Raw genomic sequence first — 16,472 nt, 5'->3', positions numbered from 1 at the left:
AATGTTTGAAGGAGGAGTTGTGAGTAGATGGTTAATAAGTTTCTCGGTTGTTAATTAATTGTTACAAAGTCACATATTGTTAAATGAATGGGTATATGGAAATTATTGATAGTTTATTGTAAGCGGGATGTGGGTAGGCAGTTGTGCATGCGGGTGTGTGGCCATTAGGTGGAGTATTAATGGGCGCTCGGTTGTTTAGATGGAGGGAACATTTTGGAATATTACTTAATGGGGTGAGGTCAACAACTTGAACAATAATTGGAAGACGAGTTAGCCTATGAGATCTGAGTATTTTAAAACGATTGGTCAGGATTGCACCTTGGTAAGGACCAACCAGCGGCTAAGAAGAAGACCAATCAGGGTGAGGATTGAAAGCGCACCTATCTAAACGCACTAGAGACTTTAAAATCCACGGGTGCTCAGAACCTGGGTCTTTCGACAGAATTTGGGTTCCGGAGAAACGCTCTGTGCACTGCACAGTCAGAGCTTTGTCTGGTTTGTTGAGTGGAGCCCAGGTTTATCCTGGGTTTCTGCCTCCAGTGTCTTTTGTTTTAATAAAATGAAGTTGACTTTCTTAGAAAGTCTGAGCCTTTCATTTATTTCACTCTGCAGAGCCCTCCTACCCTGCAACAGATTGATACATGCTCCCAGCTTGATGTCATCTGCAAATTTACAGTCCCCTCCCCTCTCATCCCACTTCTTTTTTAGTTACTTCTTCAACCTCACCCCTCTCCCAGCTCACGGCAACACTCAACAAACCAACCAGAACAAATCCAACCCATCTCAACAACACCACATAGAATCCACAATTTTCAGCAAAATACCACCTCATCTCTCACAATCCTTTCCTTTTATTCTCCTTTTTCGCTGAAGCCCTTGATTTAATTATCCTGTCTGGTCAGCATAAACTGACTCCTTTTGCAAAGCACTTATAAATAAGATTGATCAGTTTTTTATTAGGTCAGTGTTAAATTCATTCTATTTAAAAGTTCCTGATTTGTCAGCTCACGTTGCTGTCCATAGTTCTCCTCCAACTCATTATTTGCCTTTATTCATTATTTGCCTCCCTTCCCTGTCCGGCTGTGACTGGAACTACACCCAAGGCAAAGTGCCTGCAGCCGAGAGAAGGCTGTGGTTAGGTAGCCGGTTCTGTTTGTTGTTGCTGCTGTTGTTGTATGTTTGCCTTGTTATACATACTAGTAAAGAACTGTTCCTCCTTTTTCCCTATCTTTGCCTGAAAGCCCCTTAATTTCAAAGTTATAATAATTTGGAGGGAAGGGGGTCATATTCTCCATTCCAGAGAGGTCCCGCAGGCACCTGTCTTTCCAAACAAGACAAGCTGACAATTAACGATTTCTTGCCAATGGTTTAATTAACAATTAAGGTACAGGTGTTCAGTGGAATTTGGAAGGGTAGCTGCAGGGGTCTCTGGTGATGGGTGTGAGACCATCAGCAGCAGAAGACACGATGTTGCTGGCTCCTGCTGCATGCTGCAGCTGACACAAATGCTGTCACTCAAGTGTTGGTTTCAGTGCACCCGCTTCTTGGGTTCCTGGCTTTTCCCTGGCTGCTGCAATGCAGAGCGTTTTGGTTTGTCAGGACACTCCTGCTCCTGGGCTCTGCCTTTCACAATCACCTCTGCCTTCTTCAGAGCCGGCTTCAGGTTAGGAGTCCTAGGAAGAAAGGGGCTGCTATCAGCCAGATGAACTTTCCAGCCTTTTCTGTGTTCTTGAGAGTACACAGTGCTGCATCCTCTCTCTGTGCAAGCAGTGAGCAGCAAATTAAACAACTGCACTCGCTGCACGGAGGCTGCAGAGGTGCAAGGGCAGGAGCATGACCAGCTAAGTGCCTGCAGCCTAACAGCATATGGGGCTCCATGTAGAGAAGCAGGCCTTGCTTGTCCCAAAAGGAAGCAGAGCTAGGGCCTGGCTGGTCCCTGGATCTCTCATTACAGATTTTGCAACCCTCCAGGAGCTTAATGTTTCATACAGAGTCTTTTCTCAGTGTCTCCCGACCAAGGCCAGATGATGATCTTTCTGTGCTCCTCTGGGTGTTTTGCTGCCTCTCTGGGGCTGCCTGTCTCCAGGCCCACCTCCCCTGAAGGGAGCATGTTAGGAGATGAACCAGGCTGTGCTTGGTGATGCCCAGTAATAGGACAAGAGGCAATGGGCAGAACCTGAGCAGGAAATTCCACCTGAACCTGTGGTTCCTGTTCAGGTGACAGGTTTCCCAGAGAGGGTGTGGAGTATCCCTCACTGGAATTATTCCAGAACTCTCTGGACACAAGCCTGTGCCATGAGCTCTGGGATGGCCCTGCTTGAGCAAGGAAGTGTGACCAGATGACCTACTGTGGTCCCTTCCACCCCGTCCCACCCTGTGATTCAGCGATACCCAGCAGAAGCATGAGTTGGCAAATATGTAGACGTTTCCCACCTGAACAGCATGGTGGTCCTAAACTGCCCTGCGTACTTTGGGGAGAACAGCACGTGAAAGATCTGCTTCTGGCCAGGAAGGATGATGCCATGGTGGGGGTTGATGGAGAACAGTGGCAGGTCACGGATTACATCTGGGAAGATTCTCGGGGAAGAACTGACACGCTGCAGAGAGAGGTGCTTTTGCTCCGAGCGGTGTAGCTTCTTGGAGTGGTCCTGCTGCTTGGGTTGCTCCTGCCGCTCCTCAGAATCCTGCTCCTGCTGCTCCTTGGGCTGCTCCTGCTGCTCCTTGGGTTGCTCCTGCTGCTCCTCAGAATCCTGCTCCTGCTGCTCCTTGGGCTGCTCCTGCTGCTCCTTGGGCTGCTCCTGCTGCTCCTCAGGATTCTGCTCCTGCTGCTCCTTGGGCTGCTCCTGCTGCTCCTCAGAATCCTGCTCCTGCTGCTCCTTGGGCTGCTCCTGCTGCTCCTCAGAATCCTGCTCCTGCTGCTCCTTGGGCTGCTCCTGCTGCTTGGCAAGCGGCCGCAGTCTAGAAGGATGCGTCTCAAAAGGATGCTCCTGCTGCCACCAGAAAGGACGCAGCTGCTTTCTGTGATGCCTCAGAGGAGTGGAAGAGAGGAAATGACCTGCAGAGAGGAAGATGACACCTTTTAAAGACAAAATCCTATGTTCCCAGCAACTCTGCCTCCTGCTACAGGTAAGTGGAAGAGAGCTGGAATGCACTTGGAGCATCTCTATCCAAGTACTTTCAGCAGGAAATAGAGGGTCTGGGAGCAGGGTCTCTGCCTGCAGCACACACTCCTGTGCCAGAGGAGGAGAGTTGGTTTTAGACAGTGACTTTGCATTTGCCCTGGTGTGGGGAACTGCACACAGACAGTGGCTGCAGGGCAGCTCACTTATTACAGATTTGTTTTTCCCAGTCTCAGACTTCTCAAAGAGATCACCTAATGCCCCCCTTCCCAGTCCTGACCCAGCATGTGGCTCTCCCCAGAGCCTGGCTCAACTCCTTTGCAGAGCAGAAGTGGCAGAGCAAGAACAAAAGGGGCTGAAAGGCAGAAGGGGACAAGGAGAAAACTCTCCAGCTGCAGTAGGGAAGATGCTGATTAAAGTGGACATGTGGACAAGGATGCAAAAGCAATTAATATTTTGGGGTGAAGTAGCAGGATCTTCTCCCCAGGCCCTCAGCCACCAAGGGAAATGCCCTTACGCATCAGAGTGGTTGAGTGTGGCTTCTTCACTGCTTCATTATCTGCAGCTTCCACACAGGAGTATTCCAGGGCTACATTCCATGTGTTGTGCATCCTGAAACTGAAAAGCAAGAAGGAGGCATAAAAAAAAAGTCCAATAAATATAAGGCAAAAAGTACAGTAACATTGTCTGATGGACTCCTGGCACCACTTTCTGTTGAGGAGCATCTTCTTCCCCAGGCAACTCTGCCATGCTCAAACTGCTGTTCTGGGCAGCCCAAAAAGTACTTCCAGGTCTGGAAGTTTAAGAGGAAAGAGCCAACATGGTGCCCAGGACATCGAGGCTAAGAGGCTTACTCTAGACTTTAGGTCTTGCTTTGACTGCAAACTTATTCTTGATTAGATGAGGACAGGTGATATGCAGTGAAAGCAAACCCATGGCTGTTCTCAGCAGAAAGATATGGCAGCACTGAACCTCTCCTGACCACCATCTCCTGCTTGGCTTTGCCTGCACATAAATGGGCCTGGGGTAGAGTTCTGGGAAGCAGGCACTGGGTCAGCCCTGGCAAAGGCAGCTCCCGCTCACAGGGCCCTGCTGGCCTCCAGCACTCACGTGGCTGTCCTTGTCTGGTTGGGCAAGGTATCCTTGAGCTGAACCACGATCATATTCCGTTTGAACTGGGTGTTGCCAACAAAGGCACTGAGGTACACCTTGGCCGCCTGGATGCTCTCCACAGTGTAAGCCGGTTCCAAGTCTGTCTCAATCATCTGCAAACAGAGGAGGGAAGAATCACTGAGCACAGCCCAGAAAGTCAAGCTGAGAAGGGAATCTTTTGGCCTCCAACACAGGCCTCATAGGGGGACGAGAAAGGACCATTCACTTTTACTTCCCTGGAAAGATGACAAAATCGGGACTGATCTGCTACAGTAGTTCTTTCTACCCACTGATTAAAGCAGTCACTACCACAGCTATTAATCTATCCATGGAGACTATAACTGCATTCCAGTCCCTGTACTTCAAACTTGTAGAGGGACTGGATTTTTTCCTGGTCCCCTATAAATCCAGCAGGTCTCAAAATTAGGATTAAGTTCCCCTGCTGAAGCTCTGTGGTGGAGAACCCCAAGACTGAAGAGTTCTAGAAAGCACCTTTTTCTTCTTGTCTTAGGAGAAAGTGCTCTCCAGATGTCATGTGTGGAGCAACAGCCACACTGCTGGGAGCTGGGGATGGGCACTTTGGGATGTGAAAGATCTCACTAGGAAAGTCTCCAACTGCAGATGTTCTCATAGAAAAGAGGATGGTTTAGAGGCCTTGAAATGGTCCAGAAACTGAGAAAGAACCTTCAGCCAAGATGAGTGTGTTTGGCAATAATGACAATAAAAGCAGGAGTCTCTGGAGATGATCTTTCTCCAGACTCCTCCATAGTGTCATGCAACAGTGTCATACAGTGCCTGGGCTACTCCATGATGAGATATCCCACACAATACAAAGACCACAACAAAAATCTCTGGTATCCATGCAGGCAAAACTTGAAGTAAACCAGTAGAAGTGTATTTCTCTCCACTTCAAAAGAAGAGACAGAGTACAACAGACTTAACTCCTCGTTGGTAAAAAGGCACTAAATGAGATTAAGACATTTCTAACACCATCAAATGGGATAAAATTATAAAACATTGTCTCCCATTCAACATGGCCTGCAACACTTGTGCTTGTGGCACAGACTGATCGTTTGTGTGTGGCTAAAGGTCTCTTGTCAAAAGGCTTCTCCCTCTTGTGTGAGTGTATCTGGTCACTGTGCATCCAGCTCTCCCCGAGAATGCACTGCTGGTGAACGCCACAGCTGTCCAATGTCCAGAGGAAGCAGGAGCTGCTCAGCTGGCAGTGATGGTGTTACGGTGGTTCTTTTTGTAAAAGCTGGGTTGGCTTTTTTTTGTTGTTTTGCTCCTTACCTTCTCATTCTCAGACCAGCTGGCTGCTGGGTCTTTCCTGGTGGTATCCTCCCTTGTGACAAGGCACATTTGGTCCTCCCAGTCTTGAACCTTCCTTTGTGGTAGCTCAAAGTTGAACTTGATCACCTTACATTTCACAAGGTGCCTCCTGAAGGTGGCTGGGAAATCTGATTTCAAGGTCACTGTGATGTCCTTGGCACAGCCAGGATAGAGGTGTCCCATCTAAGGAGAATCAGGGAATCAAGACCAAACTGGAAGCACTGCCAAGGGCAGGACTGACAGCAGAAAGGACTGATGTAGTGAGGAGCTGTGCCAGGAATCTGCACCTCAGTGTGGATTTATGTGAAGTTTGATAGACAAAAGTATGAACAGAAGGTGCCACCTCCCATAACATGGAGCCTTCTCTGCAAGGCTGGCAGCCTTGGCCAAGGCAAGCCAGGGACTGCATCTCCTCCATGGCACTGGAATGGGCTATCACTGCTACGTGAGGACTCCCTGCCAGCTCCTGGGAACAGCAGGGCAGGGCTTGAGCAATGGGGAAAGGCAGAGCAGTCCATGCTCACCTTGGGGGAGAACTGGAATGCGGTGTCTGCCTCCCACTCAAAGTACATGACCTTCGTACTGGTATGGTTGGTGATGGCGAAGGTCCTGCGGTAGGGCCTCCCGACAGGACAGTCCCCAAACTGGATGTGATTCACTCTGACAGCTGTTAAGGAGGAGAGCAAGGGATCTCAGCACGCACGGAGCTCCACCCGCTCCCCTCACGTGCACAGATACCCGTATGTTCAATGCTTCCTTGCTCCAAGCCTTCCTCCTGCTGGGAGGGAGTTCCCCAGGCAGCTCCCCATCCCACCACTTTCAGGGAAACACCCTGACACATCCCCAGGCCAGCGACATGCAGCACAACACACACTGCTCTGCATGCATGGCTGCCACGCCCACAGGCCACCAAGTCCTGTGGGTGACAGCCCAGGCCTGGCTAGAGAGAGGACACACATGATCTGACATTTTCCTCTTCCTTGCTCCACCTTGGCAGCTTCTCCTCTCTTACCATCAATGGTGTCTTTCTTCAGACTGCTCTTAGCATTCTTCTCCTCTATGTCTTCCTCTAGTCCATCAAGGGTGAATTCATCCTTGTGGCCTTCACCCACCAGCTCTATCAGGGTCTTGTCAGAGTAGATGTCTGCCACTAACACACGAATCTTCCCTTCCAGACGCTGAGCCAGGGGGGGTTTGAAAATGACATCAAACTTTGTCGACTGCCCGTGATGCAGAAGCAGGAAAGGCTTCTCTGGGGGCTTGCTCTCTGCACAGCAATGGAAATCAGAGTTAAGTGATACAGCTCTACAGAGGAAATATTTCCATAGGATATATGAGGAATAAGAGGTTGAAACCAGCTGCCTTCTAAGCACAGGTTCTATACCCAGTGATTGCAGACTCTCTTCCTATGTTCACGAGACTGCCACCTCCAGACACATCACCACTTAAGCAGCTTAACATCAGTTTGATGCCCAGCCCTCATTCCATCTGCTTCCAGCCAGCTCCAGCCATATGGAAAGCTGAGCCAGGGTGCTTTCAGCTTCTGCTGGCTGTCTGTGTGCTCAAGGGCTGCATCCATTCAGGCTGGTACCTTCCCAATGCAGCAAATACCTCAGAGGGCCCACTGAGGAAGTGACAACTCAACCCACTATATCTAGAAGAGAAGAACTTCCTACAACTTGCTAGGAGGAAACCCTGCAAAAGTCCCCAAGAAAAGCTTGGGGGACAGAGAGCTGAAGGAAAGAAACTGTGTGTAACATCTGGCTGCTGCTCAGAGAAGCCAAGAGCAGGGCACACGTTTTTCTTCTGTGCATGATCACACTTCATGGTTAATGAATTTACCATTTCCAGTGCAGTCCTCTTCCACATCTTCAGTATAGGATCTGTCGAGTATGGAGCTCCTGCCCGTCAGGAAGAATGCTCCGTGTTCATCCTCCAGGTGTAACATAAACTGAGAAAAGGGGACACAGAGCACAATGATACTGGTGTGAGTACACGATGGCACAGGGACTGACACCACAGTGCTGCTGGTCCTGCACGGGAACCCAGCACCTCTCCCATTACAAACAGCCCTTAGCACAACAGTTAAATCAAACCAGCTGGGAAAAAAGGGTGTTCAGAGACATTTGGATAGAACTGACACAGAACCAAACAGGACAGAAACTAATTAGCAGAATGTAATTAAACCACAACTAAGTTTACGTAAAATGTAGTAAACTGGAATCAAATGCAATCGAATAGAACTGGGAAATCACACATGTCCATGAGAACAAAAGGTGACCTGAGAGCCAGGGGGGAAAATACTCCATCACCTTTCTTGTGTTCAACTTAAAGAAGAAAGACTGGACAGAAAATTTCCAAGAACTCCTTTCTTGGATGTCAGTCACTTGCTTAAAAATAATTTCTGACATCTCATCCCAGGTCTGCCATGTTTTTTGGGACCCTTCCCCTGTGCCACAAGCACTTGTTCCCAAACCAGAGCATTCCCTGAGCAGGTTCTCACCTTGACAGGTATGACGCCATTGTTACGGATGACCAGGGGGAGCACCTCCGAATCCCCCACCTGGAGCCTCTTGAAGCGCAGCACAGCATTTCCCCTCTTGCTGCGAGCACCTGGGCACACGACTGTCACCTGTGGCACATGCCCCTTCCCACTGATGGTGAAGGTCAAGGTTTGGGGTTTAATTTTCACAGAGCTGCAGGAGAGGCACAGAAACGATTTCAGCTGGCACTAACCCATTTCTCACTGGGCAAGTGAAGCAGCAAGGGCCACCCGCAATGTTTTCCCTGCCTGGTGCACTTGTACCCCACAACACAGTCCCCCACCAGCCTCTTCCCAATCCACTCAGGGCCATTCACAAAAGGAATCTGCTCCAAAGAGCCAGAGCCTTCCACAACAACAGTTAATAATTTCACTTAATTGATTCATGCAGTACAGCAGGTAAATGAGGCACTCCATGAGATTTGGCAAATCCCCTGGCTGCAGTGAGAGGAGACATATGCAACAAGCAAAAGCACAGCATGAAAGCAGTACAAAAGCAAGAAGGCAAAAGTAAATAATCGTCAGCATCAGTCAAGATCATTTCCAAGAACAGTAATAAAGCAATTGCTTATTAGCAATTAGACTTCTCTTGTTCCAATTCAGCCACTAAAGGGTTGAGGAAAGGCAGGTCAAAGCCCCACGACACAGGGCAGAGGAACTGGGCTCCTCTTTCATACCAGCTCCAATCATTCAGATAAAACAGCTTAATGAATGTCAGGGAATTACAGAGGATCACTTAATTTTACAGAAACAAGGAGGAAATTGTGACCGATGATTTGCCGGGACCAAAACTGCTTCATCTAAGCCTTTGTCCTTGGAAACCTGCAGCTCAGCTGCAGCACATCTCAATTGACTACCTAATATTTCCCTGTCTTCATAGTTCCTCATACAGGCTAAACCATCAGCCTCATTTTCTGCTCTAACAGCTACTGCCTCCCAGATCAACTCATGCCAAGTTCTCTGCCTAAGGCTACTGAAAGCATTAGAGCTAACAAGAGATCTGTGTCTTCCCAGTGGAGAGGCAGCTCCCTCTCAGTGGATCAGGATCAGTGAAGCCTCCCCCAATATCTCACAGGGTCAGTTACCCTTTTGGGATGACAAGGGAAGCCTTGAAAGTGCAGTCGTAGCTCTGCTGGTCCGGTGGGGTGAAAGTCACCGTAGCAATGGCACTGGATGAGCCAGGAATGGACATCATGACTGGATGGAACTTGAAAATGTTGTTGATAGGGCTTTTTTCCTTGGTGGAACCCAGAGAGCACTGTTAGGAGAAAACACCTTTCAACTTGACACAGTTTTATTCATAAATGCATTACTGAGAACAGCCCCAGACAGTGTGTCTTCCTTCCTGCTTCCCTGGGCAGGCTCCCTCCCTCCCAGGGAATGCTGACCTTGTGCTAAAGCACAAGCATAGGTGGGAGGTGAGTACTGCATAGAAAAACCCTGCAAATAACCTAGAACTAGCCTTCAAAGAGAAGGAAAAGCCAGGGATCCTGAGGAAAAGCTCTGCTTTGAGCCCTGGAATGTCAGCTTGTAACAGCACCTCTCTGAGTGTGCTTCCAAGAGAGGTTCAGAAGGATTCACTTCTCCCACTGAACACCCAGCAGTGTGAGCCAAAACCTTGCCCAGAACATGGAAAATTCAACACAACTGTTCCCTGTCTCTGCTGCTCTCCTCTGCAGTTTGACCTTCACTGAGCTAGACTCGTCTAGGCCACAGGAAGCAATGCATCTGGAGAACAAAACAGGCTCTCACACGGCCCTTAGACAGCCACCATCACCTTGGCCTCCTGTTCTTACCTTTCCAGGCAGGGGTTTGATGGACAGCATCACATCACATGGCAGACCACTTGCATTGTAGATATTGAAATGAGCTTCAGCCTCTTGCCCAACCAGAACCTTGGTGAAGACGAATTTGTTCTCATCTCTGACAAACAGGCCTGTGCCTTTCAGTGAATGCAGCTTGCAGCTGAGGCTGGTGCTGCTGCAGATCGGGTACTCCTCGAAGTTTAATGTGACATCCTCAACAAGTGCTGTGAACAGACCAGAGGGATAAGCATGGAGAGGCCTCCCTAACGAATTTATCTGGACCCTGCTGGCCTCCCAGAAGGCTTGATAAGCCCTTTCTGCCCACTGTGTTAAACCCAGCCTTGGGTGGGGGAGCTGACTGTGAGGACTGAGCTCAGTCAACCTCAGTCTTAGAGAGCATTGCTTCCCTTTTATCCTTCCATGCATCCCTCTCAGCCTGGGAAGGATGAGTCCACTGGTGGACTTGAAGAGGGCTGGAACCTCTGAGGATTTTAAGGTGGGACACCAGGGCTAGCATGCCTCTCTATCCTAGCAACAAGTTGAGGTGCTCATCAGCAGCAGGTGTGGCCAAGGGAACCTGTGGACAGTATGTACCTGGGAGGCAGGACTCAGCAATCAGGGTAAAGGGAATGCCCAGGGGATTGTCCCTGGGGTCTCTGCCCGTGATGTCAATGTAGAGCTGCTCCTCACATGTCCCCTCCTGCCCAGCAAGGCATTCCACTGTGATCTTCTGCTGGCCCCATGGAGCGACAGAGCCGGAGCAGGGAGATACCGTGAACATGCCAAGAGTGAGCTGACCCTGCAGAAAAATTTCCAGGAGAGGCTGATGGCTAATAGCTGTGCCTTGAGCACCCCAGCAAAGAGTATGTCCTGCCCTGGCCTCCAGCTGGGCCCAAGCACCCAGTCCCAGGGCAGGGAATTATGACTCCATGGCCCAAAAGCAGCCCCAGACTGAGACCAACAAGCCAAGAGGAGCTGCAAGCCTGTCCCAAGTTGCAGAGAGGGAGGAGTTTGAGCGTAAAGAATGAAGGTGGTAGCTATGATTCTTCAACCTCCAGAGGTAACACAGAAGAGTAGAAATAGCTGTGAGAAATGATGGGAGAGAGGTAAGGGACTGGGAAGAAGAAAAAGCAATGTTGTCTGAGCTCTGTGGACTGGGAGTTGAATGGGGGATGTTTTTATTCTGTGGTATTCACAGACCTATGCTGGCTAGCAGCTACCAAACAGGACCTGCTCCCCTCTGTTGACCCCACAGCTCCAGGTCAGAGCCAGAGTACAGGACTGGCAGTGGGACTGAGCAGATACTGCACTCCATCCTGCAGACCACGTCCCACCCTATGGTGATGAGGCCCCAGCCTGGGCACAGCAGCATCTTCTCATATCCCCTGCAGCAGCACTGTTGGGGAGCAGGAGTCACCCACCTGTGAGGAGTTTGATTTCAGCCTTGTAGCCAATGGAGAAGATTCCTCTTGCTTTGAACTGCGGAGAAAGCAGAGGTATCTGTCATGCTGAGCTCCCCTGCCTTTCTCTGAGGCCAAAGCTGGCGTTTCTCCCCACAGAGGAAAGCCTTCCTGCTCCTGATGGCTCCCAGAGAGCAGCCTGCAGCACCCAGTGCCAGACAGAGCAGCTCTATCACCAGCTTCATGCTACATGTGGGGATACCGAGGTGGTTTTTTGCTCCCTCTCCCCAAGCTGGGGATGCAGATGGGTGATAGCCCAGGGCTGCCACATACCAGCCATGGGGTGGTGCCTCCTCAGACAGGAAGAGTGGTGCAGGGCTTCTCGTACCTTGCAGATTCATCCTCAGGTGCTTGGTGGATGTGGAATTCGAAGTTGAGCATGCCTTTGTTCTCCAGCATGACAGTCTGGGTCTTCTTGGCACCCTTGACCATGGCCCCAAAGTCGATGGGTGAGGCAGGCTCAATACTGTACTTGCTGTACACAGCTTGTGCTGATACCCTCACTGGGATGGTGACGACAGTCTGGCCTCCTTCCCCTGAGTTGACATCTATCACCTGTGTCCACAGGAAGGGGTGATAAATAAAGCAAAGAGGCCAGCCTCTACCCCAGTCCCCAGCCTCCACCCCGGGCCTCCATCAGTTTACCCCTCCCTGTTTAAGCACCTCCTTCAGAGTCAAATTCTCAGCTCCACTTAGGAAGCCTCCCAATGGTTTTGAAAGACTTTGTGGATGTAGGAGAGAGGATTCTCCAGTTAAAGCCCTCCTTCCATTAGACACCTATCCTGTTTACGCTCCAAAACACTGTGTGATACCAGAGCCTGGCCCAGGCAGCTCACCTGGTAGTACAGGATGGGTTTGTTCTTGAGGAACATTTCCCTTGTGGGGTGGAAGAGCATCTCAATATTCACACCAGGCTGGGAGGCAATCAGCTTGCCCGACTGAGGCTCAACAGTGAAGTGGGATGCCAAATCTCGCATCCTGGGACCTGCATCCTTCAGCATGAAACTGAGGGGGAGAAAGGGAAGGAATGGAGATCTATGCAGTCAAAAGTATAGGTGTCACCAGCACAGCCAGGACTTTGTATAAGACCAGGAAAAAAAAGAAAAGGAAGACTCCAACTCTGCTCAGGGAATCCTGGATCTTGACAAAGAGTGCAGACAATCACGACGTTTCTGCAAGAAACCTTGACACCGAAATTTTTCATTCACTCCTTTACAGAGTCTCAGAAAGAGAAAGGAGGTGACCATCAAAGAAAGGCAATGAATCTCAGCATTTCAGTGGCTGAAATTTCTGGGGCTCTCCTTTAGGTTCCTGCTGAGCTGTGGGGAACTGCTGGTTTGTGGCTGGATTCTCTGGTAAAATAATTGAGATTAGAGAGCCCAGGTTTTGTATTTACCAAGAGGTAGCCAGCATGGAAACAGGTTCTAGCCATTGATAGAGGGAGAAGGCAGGCCTGGAAACCTGAGGAAATGCTCACTACCTGGCAGCTGGACTCACCAGTATTCAGTGTTGTATATCCCTTTGTTCTTTAGAGTCAGGACTTTCTTCACATTATCCAAGACATTAATGGTTCCAAATTCCAAGCTTCCATCTGGACCTGTAGAAAACCCACAGAACAAGGTCAAACACAGTATTTGTGAGCTGCTGCAGAATACACCAGGTCACAGGCTACATGGAGGTCTCAGCACAAAAACCTTTTCAGCAAGTATCTGTCCTTCCAAGTGTTTTCCAGCTACTTGTCTGCCCTTTCTCTTCTTACTCAAAATATCTGCAGGCTTAGTAGCTAAGGAGCTCGGCTTCCATTTCCTCACTTCCAAGCACAAATCCATTTACTTTATATGCTGTGCTGAGCCTGTGGCAGTTGCCAACTGCTTGTTCGCATCACTGTTGTTTCAAAGCCGCCAAACCCAATCTGCACATGAAGCTGCACACTTCAAAGTCCAGAGGGGAGAGACTTAAAGCTGTCAGTGCCCTGACAATCCTTTATTCCATGCAGCTTGCAGGTATGTGCTTTATGTATCCATCCTATCCCAAGTGCTTTGGTTGCCCACTTCCCAAGGTACTGCAGTGCACCTGGACTACTTTGTTTGGGAGGCATCCACTGACCTTCAGGCATGTCGATGCTCAGAGAAACATCACAGGCCTCTGCAGAGATTTTGATGTTTTCAGCCTGAACAATCCCCAGGATGTTTTCTGTGTCTGAAACCTGAGGCAGCAAGAAACAAACACTGTTCAGATGATTCTTTTGGCAGACAGCCTATAAGTCTTTGTCTCTGCTGGCTGCTTCCTCTGGGGCCTCTCTGGCTTCACAAGTGGTGGTGGACTCCCAAGCTCTGGTAACCTGTTCATCTCATGGCTGCCACAGTGGGATTCTGCTGCAGTAAAAAGCCCTCTCAGCCCAATTCTGTGCTCCTGCAGCAGAGAATGCTGCTGCTAAAGCATCCTTGAGAGGCACAGGGATGTAAGAACAACCACAAGAAGTGTGAGGTGTCTCAGAGCAGGTGGCATTGACAGCTCTCTCCAATCACCTAGCACCCTCTCTGAAATGCAGCCCCTAAACCAGGGGGAACAAAATCCCAGGGGGAGAGTTTGTTGCGTTACGCAAGAGGTTCAGATCAAGTCCAGGAGGAATGTAGAGATAAGGCTGCAGTGTACAGCCAAACCACCACCTTCAACCATTCCCAGGGACAAGGTGCTTGTGGTACAGGCTCAGGATGCAGTGTCTGGTTATCTGGGGAGATGTGGGTGCACTGCACGTCCGGACAAATGCTGTGTAGAGGCAGAAGTTGGTGTCACGGCACCCTTGTGTCTGTCAGATGCAGCTCTTCCTGACTGTCCCTAAGAGCACACGGCTGCAGGGCAGGGCACAGTCCCTCTCACCTCTAGTCGGAGGGTCTTCTCAATGATGCCAATCTGCCCAGCCTTGAAATTCAGTGTCACTTCAAACTCTGAGCGGGGATCAATGATGCCGTTATCTTGTGACAAGGAGAAGGCCTCAACAAGGTCATCCAGCCCACTGAGCTGCCAGGCCGTGGGCAGCAGGGTGTCGTTTTTCAGGATCAAGGTCCTGCTGTCAGTCCTGCAGAGACAGGAAGGCACTTGGCATTAGCTACTGGGTGGTCACACCAGCCTCGCCACTGAATGCAACTGGAGCAGCTCCATTCATGCCCTGGAAACCAGAGTCAAACATTTTCTCTTTGTCACAAGTCTTGGAGTGCTTGTGGGATGACTGACCTGTGCAGAAGCAGCTGGTCAAAAGACAGCTCCAGGGGGCTGACCTCCAGCTTCACGTGCACCCCATGGCAGCACAGGCTGAAGACCACTGGGTCTGGGTTCTTCTCAATGCAGCAGATGAGTTTGTCTTCCAGGAAGCCAGGGGAAGTGGGATATGCCCAAATGGTCACCTTCTAGAGCCAGTCCCACAGAAAAAAATAGAAAGAGCACTGTGTGTGAGCAGGAGGAGTAGCTCCTGGGCACTTCTATAGTGTCTGCTCCACCTGCCCTTCTCCTAACCTGCTTCTCCTGTGGTTTCAGTGTCATGCTGGGAGGGTCCAAAAGGAACGTCTCTGCTTTCCCATCATTCTCAAAGGAGAACTGGACCTCTGCATCCACAGGGGAGGTGTTGAGGATGGTTATATTCTCCGAGTTGCCAGGACAGTTCTGGGCCTTGTACCTGTCCACAAAAGGGGAAAAGGCTGCAGAGGAGACTGTTGCCTTTGCCACACGTTGAGGAGAACACCATGTGCACCCGAAGAAGCGGTGCTGGAAGACCCCGTTCTAACAAACAAGTGAGGGAAATGGATCCCAGGCAGGGGCATGGATATGTGCTTGTCCTTGTCTTACTTTGATGCCTTCCCCTGGACTTGGTGCCTCCACCCCAGAAGCCTGATGATGCTCAGGCCACTTCAAGAGTTTTTAATACAACGTAAATTCAAAGGTGCCCAGAAAAACAACAGTACACCAGGCACATGGGTTCTTCCCCCTTCTTTCTTGGGGTGCCTTCCCTGCAGGGTATAAAGAAAGAAAACTCTTTCTTTAAACTCTTTTCTTTTGGAAAAAAGTTTAGCTAATCTCTTTCATAAAAGTCATGAAACTGCTTTGAATTTCATGGGTTAGCTCAAAGTCTGAGAAGGAAATATAAAGCATCAATTCCCAAGAGGAATGCAAAAAGATTACAAATGACCCTTCTCTCAGGTGTGGAAATAACTTTGGAGTGAAAGAGTTAAAGAGACAAACAGAAATCCCAGACCATCCATCAACCTGGCTAAAGATTGCCTGTTTTTTTAAACTATTTTGATTTCATTTCCTTGGGTTGCCAAAATAGACCTAGCCCTCCAGAGCTCCCATGGAGACAAGAATTTAAGGTTAAATATTATTTTTTTTTTAAAGTGACAGTAAAAGTAGAAATACACAATAGCTTCAATGACAATGTGTTTAGGCAGACTTTATCCAGCAGTGAGGATGCAATGTCATCACAGGAAAAGAATTCCTGCTGTACATTCCCCCTGACACCCATTGGCACATCAACCATAAAATCTTATTAATAATTACAGATTAATGAAAGATTTACAAAACCATCTACAGAATAATTGCTCCATCAGGCTACCTGCAGAGCTCAAAGCACTTCAAAAAAGTTCATTTCCATAGGGGTGACGCTGAGATGTGGAGAGGGACAGAAGTTGTCCCCCATGTCACCTTTGGACTGGCAGCAGCATGTGGCTCTGACCACCAAGGCGGCCACCAAGACACCCACCGGGTAGGCAGAGCAGCTCCTCCAAGGCTCATTTGCCTCTTATCTGCTCAAGTTCACACATCTGTGGTTCTTCAAACCCATGTGTCTGCTGGGGGCTGCCTTGGACTGTGCCACCAGGACAGCATGTCTCTCCAAGCGTGTCCAGAAAAGTACAAGGCCCAGCAGGGAGCACATACCACTCTCTTGATTTCCCACACAGCAGAGGTCCAAAGTGGAATTGCTTTGTGCTCTCAACATATTCCTTGAAGATGATTTCATCTGCCTCCATGGTCTCCCTCCACTGTGGAAACACCAGCCTGGGCAGCGAAA

At 49.5% G+C, this 16,472-nt stretch overlaps 1 protein-coding gene across 1 annotated transcript in view; it reads right to left on the bottom strand.

The window, feature by feature from the left end:
- Nucleotides 1–1,362: 1,362 nt before the first annotated feature.
- LOC148222327 (axonemal central pair apparatus protein HYDIN-like) overlaps nt 1,363–16,472 on the bottom strand; it is a 58,376-nt gene continuing 43,266 nt past the window's right edge. The window contains 22 exon segments of the mRNA XM_088172243.1: nt 1,363–1,673; nt 2,434–3,055; nt 3,637–3,737; nt 4,230–4,384; nt 5,565–5,786; nt 6,128–6,270; nt 6,616–6,870; nt 7,446–7,554; nt 8,059–8,299; nt 9,231–9,403; nt 9,942–10,174; nt 10,545–10,749; nt 11,372–11,429; nt 11,739–11,965; nt 12,247–12,415; nt 12,908–13,007; nt 13,517–13,616; nt 14,291–14,489; nt 14,559–14,646; nt 14,649–14,817; nt 14,924–15,083; nt 16,340–16,459. Of these exon segments, the coding sequence (XP_088028369.1) occupies nt 1,529–1,673; nt 2,434–3,055; nt 3,637–3,737; nt 4,230–4,384; nt 5,565–5,786; nt 6,128–6,270; nt 6,616–6,870; nt 7,446–7,554; nt 8,059–8,299; nt 9,231–9,403; nt 9,942–10,174; nt 10,545–10,749; nt 11,372–11,429; nt 11,739–11,965; nt 12,247–12,415; nt 12,908–13,007; nt 13,517–13,616; nt 14,291–14,489; nt 14,559–14,646; nt 14,649–14,817; nt 14,924–15,083; nt 16,340–16,459 (3,994 nt within the window). The 3' untranslated portion in view covers nt 1,363–1,528.

This window comes from Sturnus vulgaris, chromosome 12, assembly GCF_052056855.1.
Source record: "Sturnus vulgaris isolate bStuVul1 chromosome 12, bStuVul1.hap1, whole genome shotgun sequence".
Taxonomy (NCBI): domain Eukaryota; kingdom Metazoa; phylum Chordata; class Aves; order Passeriformes; family Sturnidae; genus Sturnus; species Sturnus vulgaris.
The sequence above is the reverse complement of the archived record's forward strand: the minus strand, read 5'-3'. Positions and strand labels throughout refer to the sequence as shown.